At 30.3% G+C, this 20,926-nt stretch overlaps 1 protein-coding gene across 1 annotated transcript; it reads right to left on the bottom strand.

Moving 5' to 3' along the window:
- Positions 1–5,028: 5,028 nt before the first annotated feature.
- LOC107446867 (cathepsin L-like peptidase) lies at positions 5,029–18,532 on the bottom strand. The gene is made up of 9 exons (XM_071184296.2): positions 17,859–18,532; positions 15,735–15,847; positions 13,148–13,297; positions 12,225–12,377; positions 11,329–11,452; positions 9,666–9,766; positions 8,460–8,623; positions 6,941–7,051; positions 5,029–5,301 (listed from the first exon to the last, which is right to left on the bottom strand). Exons 2-9 carry the CDS (start codon positions 15,828–15,830, stop codon positions 5,202–5,204), a joined length of 999 nt encoding a protein of 332 aa, XP_071040397.2. The 5' UTR covers positions 15,831–15,847; positions 17,859–18,532; the 3' UTR covers positions 5,029–5,201.
- Between the last annotated feature and the right edge of the window lie 2,394 nt (positions 18,533–20,926).

The following is a 20,926-nucleotide window of genomic DNA, read 5'->3' as shown; positions in this document are numbered from 1 at the left end:
CGACGAACCCGTAAAAGCACTTGTGGACTCTGGAGCATCCTTTTCCGTTATCTCCGAATCATACAGACAAAAACGACGAAAAGTCATGTTCCGAGCCTCAAAGGACACTATCCTTAAGGTCGCCGACGGCAATTTTGTGAGACCACTGGGTACTTGTGTATTGCAACTGACCATAGATGATCGAACACAGCCCTACCAATTTACCGTGATGCCGAAGTGCAGCCATAGCGTTATTCTCGGTTTTGACTTTTTGAAAGCATCACAAGCCGTAATTGATTGTGGCCGAGCTGAACTTACCTTTGACGAACTTTTACAAGATCAACCAACGAAGCCTTGTACCTTTAACCTTCATGCTGTGTCTGACTTTGTCATCCCTGGCCGTTCCTTCAAACGCATTACAGTAAAAGCCCCAGAAAAACAAGAAGACATTGATTTAATAGTCAAAGGAAATAAAATTCTGTGCATTAATCAAAGAACTGCTATCCCCTCCACTATAGCCTCCTTTATCAATGGCGAAACTTCAATATGGGTGGCTAATGGACATGCACAAGCACGTCACATCCCGAAAGGCATGTGCATTGGTTACGCTGAGCCTGCCAACTCCGACTACTTGAACACGTTGACGGAAGTACCTTCATACGCTGATGTTGAAGACTCAAAGCGCACTGATCTAGTCGACTACTCTCAAATGATGGCCGAAACCCTGAGCACGGAGCAGCGAATGCAATTGCAAAACCTGCTGAGAAGCTTTCAAGACGCATTCTACTACAGACTATCGCGCCAAGAATACAAAATAAAAGTGAAACACAAAATAGACACCGGAAGCCATCCAGCAATCAGCCAAAGACCATATCGAGTATCTCCTACAGAGCGACGCATAATCAATGACGAAGTTGACAAAATGCTGAAACGGGACATCATTCGACCATCAGAGAGTCCGTGGTCGTCTCCGGTTGTGCTAGTTTGTTAGAAAGATGGAAGCTGGCGATTTTGCGTTGATTATCGTCGCCTCAACAAGGTCACCAAAAAAGACGTTTATCCTTTGCCCAGAATAGACGATACTCTAGACTGTCTTAAAGGGGCCCAATACTTTACATCGATGGATCTGCACTCTGGTTATTGGCAAATAGAAGTGGACGCGGCTGATCGGGAAAAAACAGCGTTCGTCACTAGTGAAGGGCTATATGAATTCCAGGTGATGCCGTTCGGATTATGTAATGCTCCTGCAACGTTCGAGAGAACTATGGATAACTTATTACGTCACCTAAAATGGAAAATGTGTCTTTGTTATTTAGACGATATAGTTGTATTTTCGCACACATTTCCTGAACACCTTCGGCGGTTACGCTGCGTGCTATCCTGCATTCAAGAAGCCGGACTTACTTTAAATCCCAAAAAGTGCCAATTTGGAGCTAACGAAATCAAAATCCTTGGGCATCTTGTATCCGGACGAGGAGTAAAACCTGATCCAGATAAAGTCGCAGCTGTACAAAATTTCCCTACACCGACGACTGTGCATGATGTCAGAAGTTTTCTGGGTCTGTGTTCTTACTACAGACGATTCATCCCAAAATTTTGCTTCCGCGCTAAACCCCTTCAAGAACTTTTAAAGGGAGACTCAAGATTCTGCTGGGATCAGGCCCACATAGATGCATTTAATGACCTCAAATCGGCGCTGACTTCACGACCTGTATTGGCATTATTCGATGAAAACGCACCCACCGAACTGCATACCGACGCCAGTGGATATGGTATAGGAGCCGTGCTGGTCCAGCAACAAGAAGAAGAAGAAAGAGTCATCGCATATGCTTCGAGGACCCTATCTAAAGCCGAGAGAAATTATTCGACCACTGAACGTGAATGTCTGGCAGCTATATGGGCAATAGGGAAATTCCGCCCATACCTCTTTGGGAAGTTCTTCAAAATTATTACTGATCACCACTCTCTATGTTGGTTAGCCAATTTACGAGATCCATCTGGTCGACTAGCAAGATGGGCTTTGAGGCTTCAAGAATACGACGTCTCTATTATTTATAAAAGTGGAAGGAAGCATGCTGATGCAGATTGCTTATCACGAAATCCTGTTCCTAACGAAAACATTTCAGGAGTTGAGTCCCTTGCTGCAGTGACTGACTTGGCTTCGGAGCAACGTGACGACCCGCAGCTTGCCAAGCACATCAGAGTCTGCAAAAATTCAGCCGACTCGTCAAGCGCAGGGTTCTCCATGGTGAATGACATCCTTTGCAAGAAGAATTTTGATCCATCTGGAAAACAGTGGCTACCAGTCATTCCTAAGAAAATGCGGTTAGAAATTCTCCGCCATTTTCATGATGAACCTACTGCTGGACACCTGGGATTGACAAGAACATATGATCGTCTCCGAAAGAGATTCTTCTGGCCGGGGATTTTCCGAAGCGTTCTCCACTACGTAACACATTGCAAAGAGTGCCAGCGTCGAAAAGCTGTCCCACTGAAGCCACCCGGCTACCTGATCCCCATACCTCCAGCCGAAGTCCCATTTCAGCGTATTGGTATGGACTTGCTTGGACGTTTTCCAAAATCACAGGATGGAAATAAATGGGTAATCGTATGCACCGACTATCTTACACGATACGCTGTGACAAAAGCTATTCCCAATGCAGAAGCTCCAGAAGTAGCAAAATTCTTTGTTGAAGAGATTCTTCTAAAACATGGAGCTCCGAGAACCATCATCACGGATCGTGGTCAAGTTTTTCAGTCGAGACTCATTGCCGAGATCAACCATCAGTGCAGCGTAGTTCATCGGATGACGACCGCATACCACCCTCAGACGAATGGACTCACAGAGCGCTTCAACAAAACTTTGGCAGACATGCTATCCATGTACATAGACGTTGAACACAAGACCTGGGATCTGATTTTGCCGTTCGTCACGTTTGCTTATAACACAGCTAAGCAAGATACCACTAAGCATACGCCATTCTTCTTGACATTTGGACGAGAGGCTGAAACAACATTAGATACCATGTTCCAGTACCCCATCGAGGATTCGGAAACAGACTTCATTGCGAGGTTGAAGATCCGTGCAGAGGAATCTCGCCAGTTGGCTCGGATCCGCACTTTGGAAGCGCAAGAGAAAGACCGACGCCGCTATGATTCCAAGCATCGCGCAGTGCTCTATCAGCCTGGTGACTTGGTGTGGATTTTTATTCCTGTGCGCAAGGTAGGTCGCTCCGAAAAACTTCTCAAAAAGTATTTCGGCCCGTATCAAGTTTTGCGTCGCATTTCGGAGGTCACATATGAAGTTCAAGATTTTGACCCTACATCCAGGAGACGTAAACCAAAGGACATCGTTCATGTACTCAGGATGAAACCCTACTATGCACCAGAAGCACAAGAGGACTTGTTTCCAGACACACCGAGTACAGACCAAAACATGCGGGTCGCCAGAGTTCAGAATCAAAATGCAAGAACTGATGTCTCCAAGGCGACCACGGCCTATTCCGGACCAATAACAAGATCACGCAGGAACCTATAACAGCGAGACGCTGTTCTTTTAAGACGGGAGTAATGTCAAGTCTCAGTAGCTCAGGGGTAGAATTCGCTTCTATAAAGCCGAAGGTCCTCGGTTCGATCCGGGAAGCGGGCACTAATTTTTCTATTTCGCTTATGAGCATTCCAGAAGCTTCTGGAATGTTCAGTCTATGTCATTTCCTCTTTCGTTGTTCCTAGGAAGCTTCTAGAACATTCTGTGATAGTATAAAAGCAATCCCGTGATTGTAAAGAGGAGTTCTTAACTGAAACAATTGTTGATCTAAATTCCAAATTTTTTAAAAAGGCGATGAAATGCAATGCAGCAAATTTTTATAAAATTTTTGAGGCAGATATGTTAATAGAGGACTCTAAAATCAGACCTATTGCATACTTTCTAACTAGTGATGCAATACTTTCGACGAATTTTAATTAATTTTAACAAATATTAATATTAAAAAGGCTTTTAAAAGGGCCAATTTAGTTGCAACATTTACCGCTAAACTTTATTGGCGCTGATTGCATTATCTCAATATTATTTACTTGATATTTCTCCGCTAGCCATAACTGGCGCTAAATTCCAACTTCAAATGTAGGCGTGGCTTAGGGCGCTGCAGTCGCGCACATCCAATATTAAACTAAGATTACATTAGTTTTCTTCTTTTCTCTCTCTCTCCTTCTCTTTTACCACAGATACAACCAAGTCAGATCTCACTAGTACCAGATGGAAGGGTAAAAGGCCCCTACGGGGCCTAAAGGCCCTAAGCAATCCTAAATGATGATGATGAAAGAGGAGTTCTTCTGGGCGCAGACTAGTTCCCCGTGTTTGTAAATTCCTGATGTTAATAAATTATCAAAACCTCAAGTTGTAATCTTCATTAAATCTAAACACTTTAACGTGACAATATGTTTTAAATCGAATATAAATTTTGTTTAATTATTTAAGGGATTTTGTTTCAATTTAACATCTTATTGAAGTTGCACAAGTTAACATGATAATATGGTTTAAGGTACCTATGTAAGGGTTCAATGTTGAACCAAATTTTCTCAGAATGTGCCAGTTGTCAATTTTTACAATATTAATAAAAAATGTTTACTGAAACAACTGTTTACTTGTTTGTGATAGTATGTTTTATAATGTGCGACTTGTTTTTCCATAATATTATCTTATGAAGCAATGTTCTTAAGAACTATTATTAAAAGGTGGCGTTGTTTCATATTTAAAGGAAGGCACTCAAAATACGCCAAATCTATTTTAAGAGAAACCTGAGGATAACGACAGAAATACTGAAAGTAAATTATATAGCTCATCTATTCTTTATTATTTTGTAGAAACGTTACCACTAAATTGTTTATTTTTCCCTTCATAACTTAGCTAATGTTGCTTCAATATTCAGGAAATATTCAATATTCATTAAATTATTGCACTTAATTATTGATTGCAATCTATATTATTTATGTAGTAAAGTTGCAATAGGTTAATAATCCAACAAAAAGATAAAACAATAAAGCAGACACTTTCTTAAAAGCAAATTTTTATTTATGAAAATTCAAAAAAATATAGTACATTAGTTTCCTAAGTATATATTTATTCAGTTTAATTATTTTCACAATGTCATTTTTATTATTCAGATAATATGATAGTTACACCTCAAAAAGCATTGATAAAGAAGTCAAATTTTAATCGCACTTCAAACTGTTGGATAGCTTGCTTGAGTGGCAATTCCACACTGGTTGTTCTTGTTTCTAGTCATTTTTATGTATCCCTGAATTCCCCAAGTGGTTCCCCAACTGAAATAGAAAGATTAAAAAATTTTAAAAATCTACTAAGCAACAAAACTTATAATAGCATGGCAATCTAATATTTGTAACAATCCTTTTAGCAGAATTTTCAAATTGAATCTGCAGCACTTTCTTCATAAATCCAAATTTGTCTGAAACCTCAACGATGTCAGACTCAGACTATTATTGTGAAAATTCAGCTTAATCTAAGATGTAGAAAATTTTGCAAATATATGGTCTAAAAATTAGACATAAAAATTTCATGTTAAATTAATAATTAAAATTGAATTGAATTTTATACAGTGGTACTTTAAAAATTAAATAAGTCTCTATGCAGTTAAATCTGTAATCAAGTAAGAGAAATTTTTATTTAATTATTTATTTACTTATTTATTTATTTATTGCTCTTTGTTATTGTAATTCTTTATAATTGAGGTGCTGTAATTGAGCCTACAAATTTTTATTGGAAACAAGATTTGAGATGTTTTAAAAAAGAGTTGCAGCAATTTATCTCCATTTAAAAAAAAAATCTTAGATAAAAAAAATATGAAGTCATCAAAATAACGTAGTACAATTTTGACTAATAATTTAAAGTCATCAATTAGAATAACATTATATCCTGAAAATCTGCAATAATTAAGCATCTAAATAACACACTAATAATGACACAATACCCATACATAGAAAAGACATTGTTCACACGTATAGATACAGATGGAACATAAACTCTCCGACCCAGGTACCGAAAAGCAACAAGCAATTTAAATAATGTACTTTAGCTACTCAATTTAAAAAGATTGATTGATTTGTTTGCATGTAAAATTTGAAACACAAACTTCAATTTATACAAAATTGCTTACTTTTGCTGTTGAGGAAATTATATTTAATATATTATTAATTATATTACTCTCTGATCATACTCACTGAATGCAGTTTCAATTCTTAAAAGTAAATCATTGATATTTTGAACCGAAGTAGAAAGTAAAAAAAAAGTTTATTTCAATCAGTATATTAATTTTTATTAAAATTTTAAAAACATTAATCAAAGCAAGATAATTTTATTTGAGTTGTTAAAAGATTGTCAATGCAACAAAAATTAATGCAATATAAAAATTGTCAATGCAGTATATATTTTTGGATGATTTTGATTTTCTTTGATTGTTTAAAATCGTCAATTTTTATTCACTTTTCATTTTTGCTCTGCAACTAGTAGTACTAATTTTATTTGATCTTCTTTTTTTAAAAAGAAAGCAAAATCTAAGTCAGAGAATACTTTTCAATTTAAAACGAAGTGGAGCAGTATACTCATCAAAATTGTATAATTTAATTCAATGAAATGAAACATCTGAAATAAATGTAAATGTTCAATTAGATTTATATTATTCGAAGCACTATAAAAATTAACTATATAGTCAATCTAAGGAATTTGAAGAAGATGCATAGAAAACCATTGTAAAAGGTTTTATAGAAAAACTAAAAAATAATCAAACAAATAATAAGAAACTGTAAAGAAGCAAAAGTTCAAAATATAATTTTCAAAAAATTAAAACGTATTTCTTGTTTAATACAGTTTGGTAACATTTAATTTTGATTAACTAATTGTTAGTAGTAATTATTAAATAATCAAGTAGTAAATTTTTATGTGTACCTGTTTTTGACCAACCAATAATCATTTCCATCTTCAGTTCCATAACCAATGGCCAAAACACCATGATCTAACTGGTCAGAGCTGCAAGCGGGTTCGTTATAGATTCCACTTCTACAAGGAAGATTTTCAAAAATTTTGAAAATTAAATCATTAAATGAAGTGTACAAATGAATTTCTTTTCAGTTCTTGGAAAAAATTATTACTTGATGGATAATTTTGATTGCAGTAAACTATTATTTTTCCCAAGTAATATTTTTCGTTTTTTATTGACAAATATGGCTGCAATTAAGATATACTAGCTAAGGTCGATTAATCGTACCTATTTTTCAATCATGCATCAATAAAACAATTGGTTACCAAAAACAAGAAGTGAAACGGAAAAATAAATTGATGACATTACCTTAAGAACAAAGCATGTTAAAACAACCAGAATATGAAAAAGTCTACCGTGTTTCTGGCTCTATGAGAACACCGAAAAGCACATTAATTTTTACCTAAATGCTAAAATTTGATAAAAGTCATAAAACTTGGTATTTCTATAATGATACCTAAAAGCATTTCATAAAGCCATTTATTCGGGTAAATTTACTTCTCAGTTTTGTATTTGTTATTCTTCTCAGTTTTAGATAAGTGCAAATAAGAACTATAATTTTAAAAATAAGAATTTCCAGGAAAACCGTTTCCATATGAAGGGAAAAATTACCAAATGAATAATTTAAATATGGTATATTTTCGTTTTTTTACCAGAATTATCGTTGTTTTTTAACCGGAAAAGTCTTCACTATACGGTACGGTAATTTTGCCAGAATTTGTTTTCCGTATAGCAGTCAAAAGGCGTAGGTAATCAGTGAACCGCCAGAGGGCAACTAATATTGTTTGGTTTCGCAAGTTGGATACATCTTTATTTGATATTTAACATTATTAAAAATGGATCTGTAATATTCAAGAAATTTTCTTCGCTTTAGATGGAACCATGCCTTGGACAGTGCTACAAGCAAACATTTCGTCTAATTTCGGAAATTACCATACATATACTCCTTCTTAAAAGATATAAATTTCCTCAAAAGCTTTAGGCTCAATGCTACATACCTATTAATATAATTATTTAAAAACTACTGGGATAAAAGTAATAGGAGTATTAGTAAATGAGTAGTCAGGCATAACTTGGAAGTGAACTCGAGAAATCATCTTGTCAAGCTAGCGCGCTAATGTTCGACCATTGTGTTGCATTGCACCATCTTGTCTAAGCACACACATAAAAATGCTAATAAACAAACGCAAGAGGAGTTTTGTTATATATTTGAAATTCACCTTTTTTCAAAAATCACATAATTTCGAGATGGAATAATTGCGAAATATAGTAAAATAAAACTAAAGAATCGCTTATTGGGATTAAGGAGAGTTGACACGTGAGAAAAAAAAATTGTATCCTTCAAAATGATCAGGAAAGCACTAATAAAGTGATAAAACATTAAATTTCTAATTTGTGGGTAAAAATAGATCATATTTTTTAACTTACTGATAAGTCTGGAAACTCCAGTTGCTGGCATCAATGGCAACAGATATTGGTCCAACTGTTGCAACAGCTTTCTTCAAAGCTTCTTCATCACCGGTGGGGATGTCGACATATCCAGTTACAGTTGCACCAACATTGTTCTTCTTGAAAAGACACTTGGGTCCATCCTTTAAAATTTAAAATATCATTTCTTCTTAGATTGAATTAATATTATTGAAAAGCAAAGTAAGATATCCAGCAAGTTCAGTTTTGTTAGTTTTAAGTAATTTGATTAATCATTAGTTTCCTCTCATCTACCTGCATTGAACAATTTAAGTAGTGGCTAAAATAACTCATTTGTTTTAGCATTTTCTAAACATAAATAAAGTTTATATTTAGTATCCACCTGATGTAAACTTATTTTAGTATAAGTAAATATTCGAACCATTGATTCACAGTTCTTCGCTAAAATATTTATTTGCATGGTTTGAAATTTCGTTCAGAATTGTTGAAACTATAAACAACTATGTAACCGAATATTATGAAATTTACCTTAGACGAAGAGTTTTAAACGAAATACGTCTAAAGTAACACAGGAATTATATTTTATTATATTAATTATAGGAATTATATTAATTATATTTTATTTCATAACCGGTTTTGAACAGCTGATCTAATTTTTAGTGCACGACTATCAATGTTCTATTCTGTAGCCTTGTAATTTTGAAACCAACTCAAAAGAAAACAGAATTCCTGGATTAAGTATTGCGACAAACTAACCTTCATGGAGGACTTTTTGATGAAATTAACTCACATTTGCGTTACATAGAGAAGAAAACACTGCAAGGCTATTCAAACTCATGATCCGTCTACCACTGAAGATATTGTACGTCAGCACTGTGGTCGGGAAGAGCCGGGAGCAGAACTCGTATAAATCGGCCATCAATGAGATTCGAACCTGAGCCCCTTCATTGGGAGGCGAACACTCAATCTCCTGAGCCACAGCGGCATTTGTTTAATAATAGCCAAAGTTATTTAGAATATTTTATTGTGAATAGAATGATAAAAAGATTATAAAACTCAAGCAATCATTACGTAATAAAAACCTAGACTAGATTTTCTCAACCAAGATCATTAAATATATAACTATCTATAATCTATTATCCTACTCTATATCTTTGTTTGGAAAAAAAATATAAGCTGTAGTTTTTGAAAACAACAGCGACAAACCTCAGCTGTGTATGGGTAAGATGCTTCAGTGTCGATTCCTTTGTTTTCTTTGATGTATTGGAAAGCTTGGTCCATCAGACCTCCCTCACAGCCCATGTTACCTGAAAAATATGAAGCCTCAATGATATATAGGTTATGGTTTTTAGGTTTGGTTATATATAGTTTATGGAGTTTTTAAAAATATGAAGTAAAAAATTGCATATATTTATTATTAGTGCATTTTTCATATTAAAATCGAGATAGTCTCATCCGTAAAACCTATAAATAAAAAAATATGTGTATTTGATTTATTAAAACAACACAGAGATAAGTATAATATACGAATTTTTAGACGAATCCAATTCAGAAAATGTGAATGCTTTTTTTTTTCTGTTTTCAATAAGTGAGTTTCAGCATTTCAGCTGCAACTTAGGAAGCTCTTAAAGCATTATTTTATACTTGGTGTCGAATTTCTCTTAATAATACGAGCTATAACCTAATTTTTTTTCTCAAAAATGGAACATTTTGTTATGAAAAACCCTTTAGACCTCATAAGAAACATTCATGAAGCACAGAAAAGGATTTCAATGTTTAAATTAAGTCAAGTATTTTGATCCAAGTGGAGAAAAAAATTTGTAACATAACTATACTGTAGAATAATTCTAGATAAGAATTCTAGTTTACTATTTGTAGTTAAGAAATGATAATTCTGGTAATGAAAACCGAAATAGACGATATTTGAAACATTCAATTTGTAGTTTTTCCGTTGGGAACTGGTTTCCAAAAATTCTGGTTTTCGAAATTATAGTTCTTACTGCCCGCATGTAGTAAACAAATACAAAAATTAAAAATAAATTTAGCCGAATAAGTAGTTTTTATGCCATATTCTAAGGAATCATGATAAAATTACCGATTTTACCACTTTTACCCTTTGTCATTACATACTATGAAACCGCATTTTATTGTTAATTTTATCAAAATCATTACCAAGGCGTTTTGGTAGAAATTACTGATTGTTTTAGCCTTCCTTTAGAGTCAGAAACGGTGGCTTTTACTATATTCTGGTAAAGTTTAAACATACCTTATTTTTCAGTGCAAATATACCCTCGATAGCTGACCATAATATGCTTTTATGCCTAACTAAAGGTCAGAGTATTTCAGAATGTCACATAAGCACAGCTCTCCAAGTCATTTCAATTTAGGGATCAAATTTCAGGATTTGTAAATATTGTTTTAGTTATTCTGATTTTCATACGGATTATTATTATTATCACCCTTTACGTATGCTTTTGGAACAACTGCTTCAATTGAAATAAGTGTGGTTTTCAAATGTCGTGAATTAATATTTAAACGAGTAAGAAAACGCAAACGATATCAGAATCTGAAGAATCCCGATTGAAAAAGATTCATTTGAAAATGTCAAGAGAATTTTTTCTAAGACACTCTTCTGTTTCCCTTCAGAAATCAAGCAAATTTTGACACTTTTAAATTTCCCCTTTTTTGTTAATGATACGTTCAGTTCCAACAGCATTTCTTTCTCGTTGGAATATTAATATTTGTGCACTAATGTGTATACTAGCTAATTTTATTGTTATCAAATATTTACAAAAAATATCTATAAGTGACGATCGTTATAGAATTTTCTGTACACGTATTGCTGTATCTAGTATTTTATTTTATTCACCTTCTGCTCCAGAACAATCTACGAGATTCTGTTCACTGAGAGAAACCAACTTTCCTGTATTCTTCATGTGCTGTCCCTCCAAAGATCCGGTGGTGGAGAAAGCCCAGCAAGAGCCACATTGTTGCTATATTTAAAAATACATACATTACTTTTTTATCTCAGTTGACATAAAATAGGGCGTTGATTTTAATGTAGGTAAAAGTTTTGTGTTTTAAAAAAAAAATGAAAATATAGTACTTAAATTTCTTTTTTTCTTTTCTTTTCCTTCTTTATTCCAGATGAAATTTGTTTGAGAATTCAAGATACTTCCTAACCATCATTGAACAACCGACCGAATGTTCAGTTTACAACTACCAATGTTCAATTCCGCATTCTTGTAATCTTGAACCCAATCCAGACGGCAAGGGAACTCCTGGATCAAGTATTGGGAGAAATTTGCCTTCGTGGAGGATTGATTTTTAATGGAACTAATTTGCGTTACAAGGAGAGAAAAATCACGAAAACCTCCCAAAGTTGCAAGGGGACTCTAACCCGATTTCCGTATACCATGGAAGATATTTTACGTCATCACTGTGTTCTGTGCAAGTTGGGTACGGAATTCGACATCAATCTGCCATCCCCGGGATCATTGGGAGGCGAACGCACTCTCAGCCATCGTGGCTTAGGATTCAAGATAGCCACTTTTAATTGCATTGAAAAAGAATTTTAATATAGTATATTTTCTTTAACAAGCTTCTCGATTCATATTTATCACCAATGATTTTAGATTTTCTACATCGAGTTATGTTTGTAAATGTATTTCCTTATTAGTCAAAATATATACTTTGAAATTGAAATAAGATTTGATGCAATATCTGATCTTATATCTGTTGTCCTATGATCTATAAAATAAATACCTGATTTTTAATAGGGGTGACAAGTCCTTGTTTTCTCCAATCAACAGTGTCTGGAATATGGACGTAGACAGGGTCAACCCAAGCATCTCCACTTCTGCTTTTTAGACCATCACTTTTAAATCCATTGAAATGCTTTACAAATTCGTCATGGCTCTAAGAATTAAAAAAGCAATAAATTATAAATTAGCATTGCTTAAAAGCTGCTTATTCACTTGCCTATTTTTTTTTTTAAATTTTGTTTAATAAGTGAATAGCTAATTTATTTCATGTAACGAAAAATAAATTTTACGTCATACATTTTTGTTAGTAATACAATCTATATCATTCTAAATTTTGAGAATCAGACTTCAGAGATAGTTTTTCTCTCTTCTTACAGTTAACTTCTTCAATCCGCTTTAAAAAAATACAACTGCGCAATCTCCAACCGAACAGAAATCACTTCACGCATGCGTACTTAAGATTCAGCTCACCTTCACCGGCACGACAGTCCCTTTTTTAGAATTACATTCCATGTCGTCCTGTTCTTGACTAATTTTTTCTAGTTTGTTATTCTAATAGTTTTAAAACCTTTATTCAGACATTCAATGCACCTAAGTTTTGGTCAAATTCTTTAATATCAATACTGGAATTCTATGTACTCTTTTTCGGGTACTAACTTCTGATAACTAATAAAATTATATAAAAATCAATACAAAATCTAAAACAGAACTTAACTTAAGTATTTTGCAATTAACTAAACTCACAACGAATCATTTAATATTCATCGAAATATTTTTATGTTAAAGTTATCGTTTGTAAAAAAGCAGATCTAGTTTGAGCTTTAAATGTTGCTTTTTGTTTTAAAAAATATATATTCTAATACAAATTTAATATATATATAGGATTACAGTATTAATAGCTACTAACCACAGTTTATTACTTACAATATCAGCATATTCGTTGATGCCTTTTCTGTAAGTGTGAAGTCCCATATCTGCTTTCAAGTTGTGATCAATAATATCTGCTACTGTTTGTTCCCATGAGAGACGTCTGGAAAATTCTTCCTGGCCATTGTAGCTTTTTCCATATACTCTCTACGAAAAGAAATTATAGAATATCAAATACAGGTTTGTAAAACAATAAGATATAAATTATTTATTGGATTATAGGATTTTTACATAGTGCACAGAGAAAAAGAGTTTTGATAAAATTACGTTACTTTTAAAGTAACAACATTTCTGGTATTAAAAATAAATAACAAATAACAAATATCAGCATAATTCTGGTAATTAAGCAAAAATATACTCTATTTAAACCATTCCTTTGGTATTTTTTCCTTTCACGTTGCAACAGTTTACAAGAAATTCAATTTCTCAAATTTATAGTTCTAATTACCACCCATTTAGAAAAAATTCAAAATTGAAGAGTAAATTTAACTGAATAAATGGTTTTTATACCATGCTCTAAGGTTTCATGATCAAATTACCCAATTTTGCTACAATTACTATCAAACAGCATGGTTAATCAAACCCTATTTTATTGTTAATTTAATCAAAAGTTATAACCAAAATGCTGCATTGAAAATTGACGTGTTTCTCGGTGTTCCCGTAGAGCCAAACACACTGTAAATGTTACCATATTCTGGTAGTTTTAATCATACTTTTTTTCTTAGTGGTATATAGATGGCCATAGAACAACAAAATCTAAAGAATTTTTAGTTTCTATTAGCTTTTCAATTTTTATATTAGTATTATGAGGTATTAAATTTATAAAACTTATAGAATAATAAGATATATAGTTTATTTATTCACTTGTAAGTTTTCAGAACTATGAAAAGGGATTTATAGAATGCAAGAAAATTAGAAAATTGTTCAATAAATAGTTCACGCTTTTAGAACATCTAGGTTTAATGTAAAATAACAAACACTTAGTTTTAATCTTTGCAATAAAAAAATTATTTTGTCAATAAATTTAAACGGAAACAAAGAAATGAAAAAAGAAAAAAAAAGAAGAATTTTTAAAAGTTTAAGTTCTTAGAAACAGAAGTAAAATATAGTATTAAAAAGAATACAGAAGCTGGAATTACACTGAATTTTTGTCGAATGCTTAGTTCTTCTATACAATTGACAAATGAATTTGTAACACTAATCATTTAAACAATATTCTACGAACAAACATTCATTTACGCAAAAATGTAAAAAATCGGCGGACTGTGTATGTAGATCTTAGAAAATGTAGGAAAAAATTCAAAAGGACCAATGGATAAAAATGCTACTTCGTTGTAAATTTTTATTAAAAATTTTTCATATGCTAATTTCACAATTTATACACACATCATGAGCAAATCTTTGCTTAAAATGTTATTTTTTTTACCTATTTCTTTGAAATTAGCTTTTTATTTCATCATAAAAAGATTTATAATGTCACATTTGAATTTGTATTTCGCCACAAATAAATTACATCTAAATGATTCCTAAATCTTACAAAACTCTTACATGCTGGATGATAACATGGATGTTTTGAACCAAAATTATGTTGAAAATTGTTGAAACCCTAATAAAAACTGAAATTAAACCATTTTCCCCTTTATGTTGTGCTAAATTATGATGTATTTAAATTTCGAAGTGCGATAATTTCGTTCAAAATAGCATCATATTAACTTTTTTAGCAAATTTGAACTATATTTTAATACAAAACAAACCATTTCTTTAGAAAAAGCAGAATTTATCTAATCATTTAAAAAAAATTATTGTTGCAATCCAAAATAACTAAAAACAATTTCTTTTTTTTTTTAGTTTACTATATGACAAGCGTTAAAAAACATCGAGAAATACACATTTGAAAACAATGCTTGGCTTATATTTTCATCTAATTAAGCACTGAAAAATATATTTATAATAATTTTATTTTTATGAATTATTTATGATCATTAATTATTTTTTGTCAAGCGCAGTGATCTTTTAGTTAATTGTTAAAATAATAGTTTCCTAACGTGAGTTGTTCCTGTTTATTCTATAACTTCTTATGAATTCAACTTTCTTGTAAATATTAAAACATTAAGATTGTTTATGGATTGTTATTTGTTATTGAAATTAGAATTATAGCTGAAATAAAGTTTTCTCTTAGAACATTTTTAAGTATATGTTGTTTTTTTTTAAAGTAAATTCCCTTTATAAATAACCCCTTTTCAAAGAAAAATTCTTTTCAAAATGTAATCAATCTAAAAACTTAGGAAACTTTCTCTTAAAATTAGTGGATTTTTCTCAGTGGAGCAAAGAAGACTTTCTGTACTAAATTCTGAAACTATGGATGCAATACGTGCATTCGCTTGTATACAAAGAATCTTAACTGGATTTATGAAAATGTTGAGGAATTTACACTTAAAAACTAAAACGAAGACAGTTTTTGTTTTTTAGTGTTTTTTTTAATCTTTTTCCTCTTTTTAGTGTTAAGATAGAAAAATAAATGTAAAAAAGGATGAAATTTATACAAAAGAAAAAATGTCAAAGAAGAAATGAATAATTTATTTACCTTGAAATTTTCCCAATGTTCATCTAATTGAGGATTGAAAGGTAGTCTACTCGCTGCTGCCACAGCAATAAAGGCAAAAAGTGCAATGACTTTCATTTTCTTTCTTCTTACTTCTAAAACATAATAAATACATTTAAGTCCTTTTCATATAGCAAAAAATATACATTCTGTAAATATGTGAATACATGAAATAGTTTAAATTCACAGATTTTAGCACTTTAAATTCAAAACACATGTATATATTTATTTAATATTCTACATATATTATCCAATAAATAAAAAACTTCACATTAATTTTCCAAAATATTTTTTCTGTCTTATTATAAATTTTAACCAATTTTAAATTTACACTTTAAAATTATAAACACATGACACAAATATAAAGTTTGCTAAAGTAAATTTATATAATTTTACCTTAATTATATGATGCTGAATTTATCAGACAATAAAATGTATCGAATGAATTACTTTAACCTTTTAGCAGCTAGAAACATGAACATTCTGAATAGTTTTCCATTAATTGAAATAATTTCTTACTAAATTGGTAAGATGGTGTGTAACATAAAATTTCTGGGTGAATTGTTGCGTGTTTAAAAAATAGTGACAAAATAGTTACAAACTATTGTAATTATACACCAAAAAAATTTACTTTAAAATGGGGCATGAATGACAATATTTACAACTAGTCTGGATGATTTCGATACATTTAAGATTTAAAAAATTAAATTTATTTGAATAAAAGTCTTAAAAAGTCTTATATTTTTATATTTAAAATCTTTTAAATTATTAAAATCAAAAAATAGCTACTCCAGGATAAGCCAGTACAATCATATTAAAATTTATATACAAACTGAAATAACCATTTTAAGTTGATAATAAGTAATATTGAATTAAACCTTAAAATGACTAAAAATTAACTTTAATAAAACTTAATAACATTTCTCTCTTACTCCAGTAAATGCGCAATTTTTCCAAGCATAATGAGAGTGACATATATTGTAGTATAACATCAGGTTTAAATATGAAATAGGTTTAATTTTAGATTAGTTTTTAATTTTAAATTAAAAGAACAATATCCTTCTCCTATATACTTGCTCAAATAGGCTTATTTTATTGAAATGTAGTTGTTTTAATTAACGTACCTAATTATAAATAATAATAATTATAACAATCTTCGTGCTGTTTTAATATCTGTCACTTATTAATTATTTCAATATTTTATTAATATTTCGACATTCACTTTGAAAAATAACAGATGTGATTGTTCAAGCACTTTTTCTGTTATATTTATTTTAATATGATTAAACTATTGAAACATAACAGAGTAGATGCATCGACAGTAAAAATCAGAAAAAAAACTTTACATTTTTAAAAAAAAGATGATTTTTTAAAGAAATTTCGAAATAAAATTACATTTTAAAATTAATAACAATATTATGCTCGATATTTATAGTTATTAAAAAATATTTAATTACTTATACAATGATAATATATAGAAATATACCTGTGAAAAATTAAATTTTCCAATAACTGTAAAGAAGCTTTGAATTTAAAGTAAAGTAAGTGAAAATTTGATTAGTATTAAATACTTAAACCTAATTGCTTGGATATATAATTTTTGCACAATCTTCCGAAAAAGTAATTTTTTGGACAGTTTTACTAATTTGAACATGAAACATATAAATTTCAATTCTAGATATTTATTCAAAGCAGAAATTTGCAAGTAATTGCAGGAAATCGAAAATAAAATAACAAAATACGGTTTAAATAATGGGTAGGGTTTTTTTTCCACTTCCCCAAAATTATCCTCCATAAATATGAGGAACTTTTAAGATAGATTTTAAATTAATTTGATTAGACTTCCAGTTTATAAATTTCTTTAAAAAACATTCATAAAAATACCCTTTTAATACAATTTATACTGAAACATATGAAAAATTCTTTGAAAATGGAGTAAATCAATTAAAAAAGTTCAATCATTTAAGTGACTAGTTTTTATAAGTAATTAGATTTGCATTGATTAACAAAACATAAACATAAGTTAATTCAGTTGCTATATAACATAAAATTAACTAAATCGAAAATTCTAGATAAAAAAAGGTAAACTTAAAATGAAAAACTCACAATGATTCTTTTATGATTTTCAAGCTCCCAAACTTTTCAGAGGATTAATAAAAGTGAAATAAAATCCTATATTTATAGGCAGTTCTGAAATGATTCATTTAAATCAGAAGTTGAAATGAATAATTAGATAAAATCAAAATAACGTGATAATTGCACGAGACAATTCACCCTTTCTTTTGTCCCAGATAAAAAAAACAACTAATACTATCTATTTTTTAAACACTCAATGAGTTTATAAAGTTTGATAAAACATCGAAAAATAAAAACAAACAACACGTCAATAATACATAAATAGCCTTATGCGAATGATACTAGCTTATCTTTTTGAAACATATGATTTTTTAATGACACAAATGAAATAATGCATTATTTTTATATAATAGTACTGATTATCGAATCTTTAATAAAAAAAATCAGCTTAATAGCTGACAATGCATTAAAAAACATATTTGACAAAAAGACAGGAGATAAATATGAGTTATTTATAATTTATATAGAATTTTCATTAAACATATTTTTTAAACTTTTTTATCATAACTTGTATTAATTTCGGTCAATATGAGAGAAAATAATTAAATTCAACCTTTTAATAATTTATTGCAATATTTTAATAATTATTTATAATTATGAAACGCAGCATGGGACATCGGTATCACTTTCTACGTTAAAAGTAAAAACTTCTACACTCGGCTCACTTCTAAACAAAAATTTTTAAAATTTGCACTTATTAGAAGTTATTTAGGTCTAAGAGAAGAAGTAATTCATCGTTTTAATTTCTTTAAATTACAAAATTAATTATTGATAAATTTTTGAAGATGAATGAAAAACATATAAACTACTTTTTTTTTTGGATTTCATATTTTGGAATATAATCTAATAGATTTTTAGTTACTATTAGACGGCATTTTATAATTGAAATATATTTTTACTTGTAATTAGAGCTTCGAAAAAATTATAAAATGGATATTAATTGAGGATGGAATATGAATTTCAGATGTATACAGTAAATCACAAAAGTTAGTTGTACGCTGTATCAGGACAAAACCACTAAATGACAAAACGACTAATCCACAGACAGAACAAAACCACAATCCAAGTGTTACGAAACAACTTGTTATGACAATATTTTAAATCAATTTTGAATGATACCGGTATGTCTAGGTTCATTTGAATTCGTTACTCATTTAACATATTCCATTTTGTATTTTATTCTGTATTTATTTAAAAAAAATTTTTTGGCTTTTTATTTTATATTTTTTGCTTGATATGTTTTATTTCGAATTTTTTACTTAATTTGTTCTATTTTCGTCTCAATTTTTTTTTGTGTTCCTCACACTATTGTATTGATCTTGGCCAAAGAATACGTGCGATACTCTTTGCTCGCCAAGATATTGATATATTTTCCTTTGGCCATATTAATACAACGTTAGAAAGCACTCTTTTTTGCGAAATAATCGTATGAGCTGATGACGAAATTATATCTTTTATTATTTTGTTTTCCAACTTTTTCATTTTTTTGATGAAAGTCTTATAAAAGTCTTTTTTAAAATATTTTATTTTCCTTCTTCTATTTTCATAAAACTTTATTACATTTTTTACAAGATATTTACATGTTATTTTATAAGTCCTATATACTTGCAGCCAGGTTATGCACAGTAAGTAAAACTTATTATTTTAGACTTATTATAACTTTTATGTATATATATATATATATATATATATATATATATATATATATATATATATATATATATATATATATTATTTCCCTGTATTAAAATAAATAAAATTATGAGGTGTTAGGTGAGTTACCTACTCATGGTCCCCCCCCCTGCCTTACATTAAATATTTACCGATTCCCTTCAATTTCAGACTTGGTTCGTCACGATTTTGTTCTACGAATCATTTTCCAGATTTGTTATATTATTATGAGAACAGTATTTTCCCTCTCCACAATTTTAAAAGCAAATTTTTCATCTCAAAATTTTAACATATCACGAAATGTCATGATTAAAACTTCAGAAATTGTATTATTACATTTCAATATAGATTTCTTACAGTCTGTAATTTGTGGATGAAGTAAAACACCTCTTTCGAATAACAGCAATTTCAAAATAACGGTTTAGCGAAGAATAAGATGCTTGCATACAATTGTTTTCTTTTATACGAAACATAAAATAATGTTGATATGATGTTTAAAAAAAGCTTTTTGGTTTGAAAAGATGCTGATTTTTCCAAGGAAAATGAAAGTTCTGCTATTTAGACAAAAACTAAACTCTCAAGTATTTCTAAAAATTGCAATTTTAACTTTAATAATAGAATACAAAATAATTACCCAAGTATAAGACATTTACAAATTTTACTTTAAAATTAAAATATTGCGATTTTTTAAATTTTTTAATTAAGCACTCAATTGGAGATTTCATCCACCATTTTTAGAACAAGTTATGAAGCAATTCCAGAGTGAATAATTTAAAGAAAGTTTCTGATTGAAAAAAGTGCATGTTGCATTAATACAAACTCCTGAATTTAATCTTCCAATTGATTTACGTAATGATTACTTATGTTTTAGTTTAGTTAATCCTTGAGATTTGTATAAAGAGAAATACAAGTTCTGCTTCAACCTATTCCTGAAGTGTATACCACCATTTTAAAGAAGTGCACAATATTCCGATTTAGCGATGCAAGTTTATAAAATAAATGTCAAAAATTGCCATTATTTGTTTTAATAAATTTATTAATATTGTAGTTAAAAGCAGCCGTTTTAAAAATAATTTACGAATCAACTCCGAAATATGTGAGAATTGTTTTAAGAATAACCGCTGAAGAAAATATTCATATTCAAAAATGACACAATGCACATTTGTAAAATTTATTTCTAAAGCCCCCTTGTAATTTGAGTTCATTCGTATTTACATCAAAACCTAAGAGTTGACTGCCATCAGACTAATTCATAACTTATATATAGCATCATTTTAATGATTTTAACGAGTAAATCTCTATCTTCCTCTCTCTCTCTATCTCTATCTCTATTTCTTTATCTATCTCTATTTATCTCTCTATCTCAA

This window comes from Parasteatoda tepidariorum, chromosome 10, assembly GCF_982258835.1.
Source record: "Parasteatoda tepidariorum strain Cologne lab strain chromosome 10, Ptep-v5.0, whole genome shotgun sequence".
NCBI lineage: Eukaryota > Metazoa > Arthropoda > Arachnida > Araneae > Theridiidae > Parasteatoda > Parasteatoda tepidariorum.
Note: the sequence above shows the minus strand (reverse complement) of the source record. Positions and strands in the feature narration are given on the sequence as shown.

Excerpts from the sequence above, each read along its gene's own strand:
- LOC107446867 (XM_071184296.2), bottom strand. The coding sequence starts at position 15,830 with ATGAAAGTCATTGCACTTTTTGCCTTTATTGCTGTGGCAGCAGCGAGT. Across the intron at positions 11,453-12,224 it reads TCACCCCTATTAAAAATCAG|CAACAATGTGGCTCTTGCTG; the intron begins GTATTTATTTTA and ends TTTTAAATATAG. Across the intron at positions 8,624-9,665 it reads CTTACCCATACACAGCTGAG|GATGGACCCAAGTGTCTTTT; the intron begins GTTTGTCGCTGT and ends TAAATTTTAAAG.